The sequence below is a fragment of the Oratosquilla oratoria genome, chromosome 2, assembly GCF_046742065.1.
Source record: "Oratosquilla oratoria isolate Oo_2021 chromosome 2, ASM4674206v1, whole genome shotgun sequence".
Taxonomy (NCBI): Eukaryota; Metazoa; Arthropoda; class Malacostraca; order Stomatopoda; family Squillidae; genus Oratosquilla; species Oratosquilla oratoria.
The window spans coordinates 82,649,227-82,651,438 of NC_134778.1; the positions used below are offsets into that span (position 1 = coordinate 82,649,227).

At 41.3% G+C, this 2,212-nt stretch overlaps 1 protein-coding gene across 2 annotated transcripts in view; it reads left to right on the plus strand.

The window, feature by feature from the left end:
- The window catches only part of LOC143040709 (matrix metalloproteinase-21-like), a 54,054-nt gene continuing 51,842 nt past the window's right edge, over positions 1-2,212 (plus strand). For both annotated transcript variants that reach the window (XM_076212062.1, XM_076212053.1), the window contains exon 1: positions 1-152. Coding sequence is in view for 1 of the 2 variants with exons in the window: in XM_076212053.1 (XP_076068168.1) it covers positions 150-152 (3 nt within the window). In the remaining variant the exon portion in view is untranslated. The remainder of the gene's footprint in view (positions 153-2,212) is intronic.

Below are 2,212 nucleotides of genomic sequence, written 5' to 3' on the forward strand. Positions count from 1 at the left end.
CTTGAGTGGAACACACCTGAGAGCCCATAGCTCTCACCTTGCATCTTCTCTTTAGTGTGTGAAATTCGTGTGAAGGTTTAACTGAAAGTTATACATTTATATATCAACACTGGTTTGTCTATTATCAGGAGTTATACTGCTCGCATGAAATGGTAAGTACTAATTATGAAAACTGCATTTACCTTTCGTGTTCTAGTCGTGATGTAATGAACCATAGGTATAGTATCTAAGAAGTCGGGCTTATGTTGAACACTAACGGTGATAAAGATTAACTTCACAGGACCATTTTGTGTAGTTTTAGAGTTGTGTAGTGAAAAGTTACACATTCGGATATACATGTATTGAACGTTGTATTTGAATTACATTCATGATCACCAGAACGTAAATATAATTAAACCCTATAGATATATTATTCATGTAAACACAAAACTATTGTATTTATTCAATTTGGGGAACGTTACTTGTAGCAATCATAACTGGAGACAGTGACAGTGGCCAGTGACACAAACGATTGTCGTGCGGAGACAAACATTAGCAGACGCATCTGCTTGATATTTGGTGGTACTTTTATGGTAGCATTTGCTGTGATGGGCCATAAGTATAGGAACAGTTGTGACAAAGGAAGATCACAAGGCAGGCCAAAGGTGACGGTCGAGCGAAAAGGCTTCATGCACTCGGTGTTGGAGCATATTCTTAAACTGAAATAAATACAAACAATTACAAACATAAGGTCCGATAGGAATAACAAAAATATAGATCTTTCGCTCATAAGAGCCTAGTTAACTCTCTTCCCTTTTGATTAAGCTAATGGTTTAGTATGGGGGCGTGTGGTACGTAGAAGAAATGACTCAATTTAGTAATTTGCTATTATGTGTCCCTTCGATGTAAAGTGCTATAGAACACATGCATTATTGTCAAATGTGTAACTGTGTATCTTATGACCTAGAAAAGTATGTTAGAGAGAATGACATGGGGTATGTTGGAAATATATCGAAACTGAAAAAGTGAGTGCAAATTGTCATAACTGTGCATATTGGGCTTTCAACAAAGACTGCATGACAGTAATTCCAAAATTAAGAAATGCATTTATGAATCTCATGCACTGAACGAGTTACTATTTTCTGGGTCACAGTAAGAAATGTTAGGTCCTATGATACTGTCATTTTTGTGCGGGTCCGAGCATATACATCGTTCCCCCCAGACACACCAATCCACCAAAAGCAATATCATTGGGTGAGTCTAAGCCAATAGCCACCCCCCCCCCAAGCTCCCAGTCCCCAAGCCACTGTGAATTTAGCGTTACTCATACATAGGTAAGCAGTATACACAGGCCATTTGTAAAGAAAATAGTATTGGGACGATATCTATGGGAGGGGCATTGCAGTTTTGGAAATGCCACATCTTGGTTTGAACGGCAATTTAAGACGAGAGTAGCGTCGTTCATGGCGACTGTAACATCGTCGATGATTACTGATACACCATATTTGAGTAACATTGTTGTCCGTATGACGGTATTCTGTAGCCTAACGTGACATAAGCTAACTTAAATGAACCAAACCAAAGGCCTCTGAGAAAAAATGACAGACATCTCAGCAAGGGATTTACTGAACAATCTTACTGAACAATCTTACTGAACAGTCTTGATTTACTGAACAATCCTGTGATGGGTCTTGTTTGCAAAAATCAAAATTGGTCACTATGAAGTCCATCACAATAGTTTCGGTTTTACGTTTATCAGTGTCCCGAGAAACAGTTCAGATTCAATCAACCGTGGTCTACGCGATACACCAGCGCGCCCCTATGTCGGGACACTAAATGTACGCATATATGCACAAGCGCGCGCACACACACACACACACACGCACACACGCACGCACACACACACACACGCAAACGCACAAAACACACACACACACGCACACACACACACACACACACACACACGCACACACACACACACACACACACACACACACACACACGCACACACACACACACACACACACACACACACACACACACACACACACACGCACACACACACACACACACACACACACACACGTACACGCACGCACGCACACACACACACACACACACACACGTACACGCACGCACGCACACACACACACACACACACACACACACACACACACACACACACACACACACACATACACACACACACACACACTGATTAAGAGAAAACAAA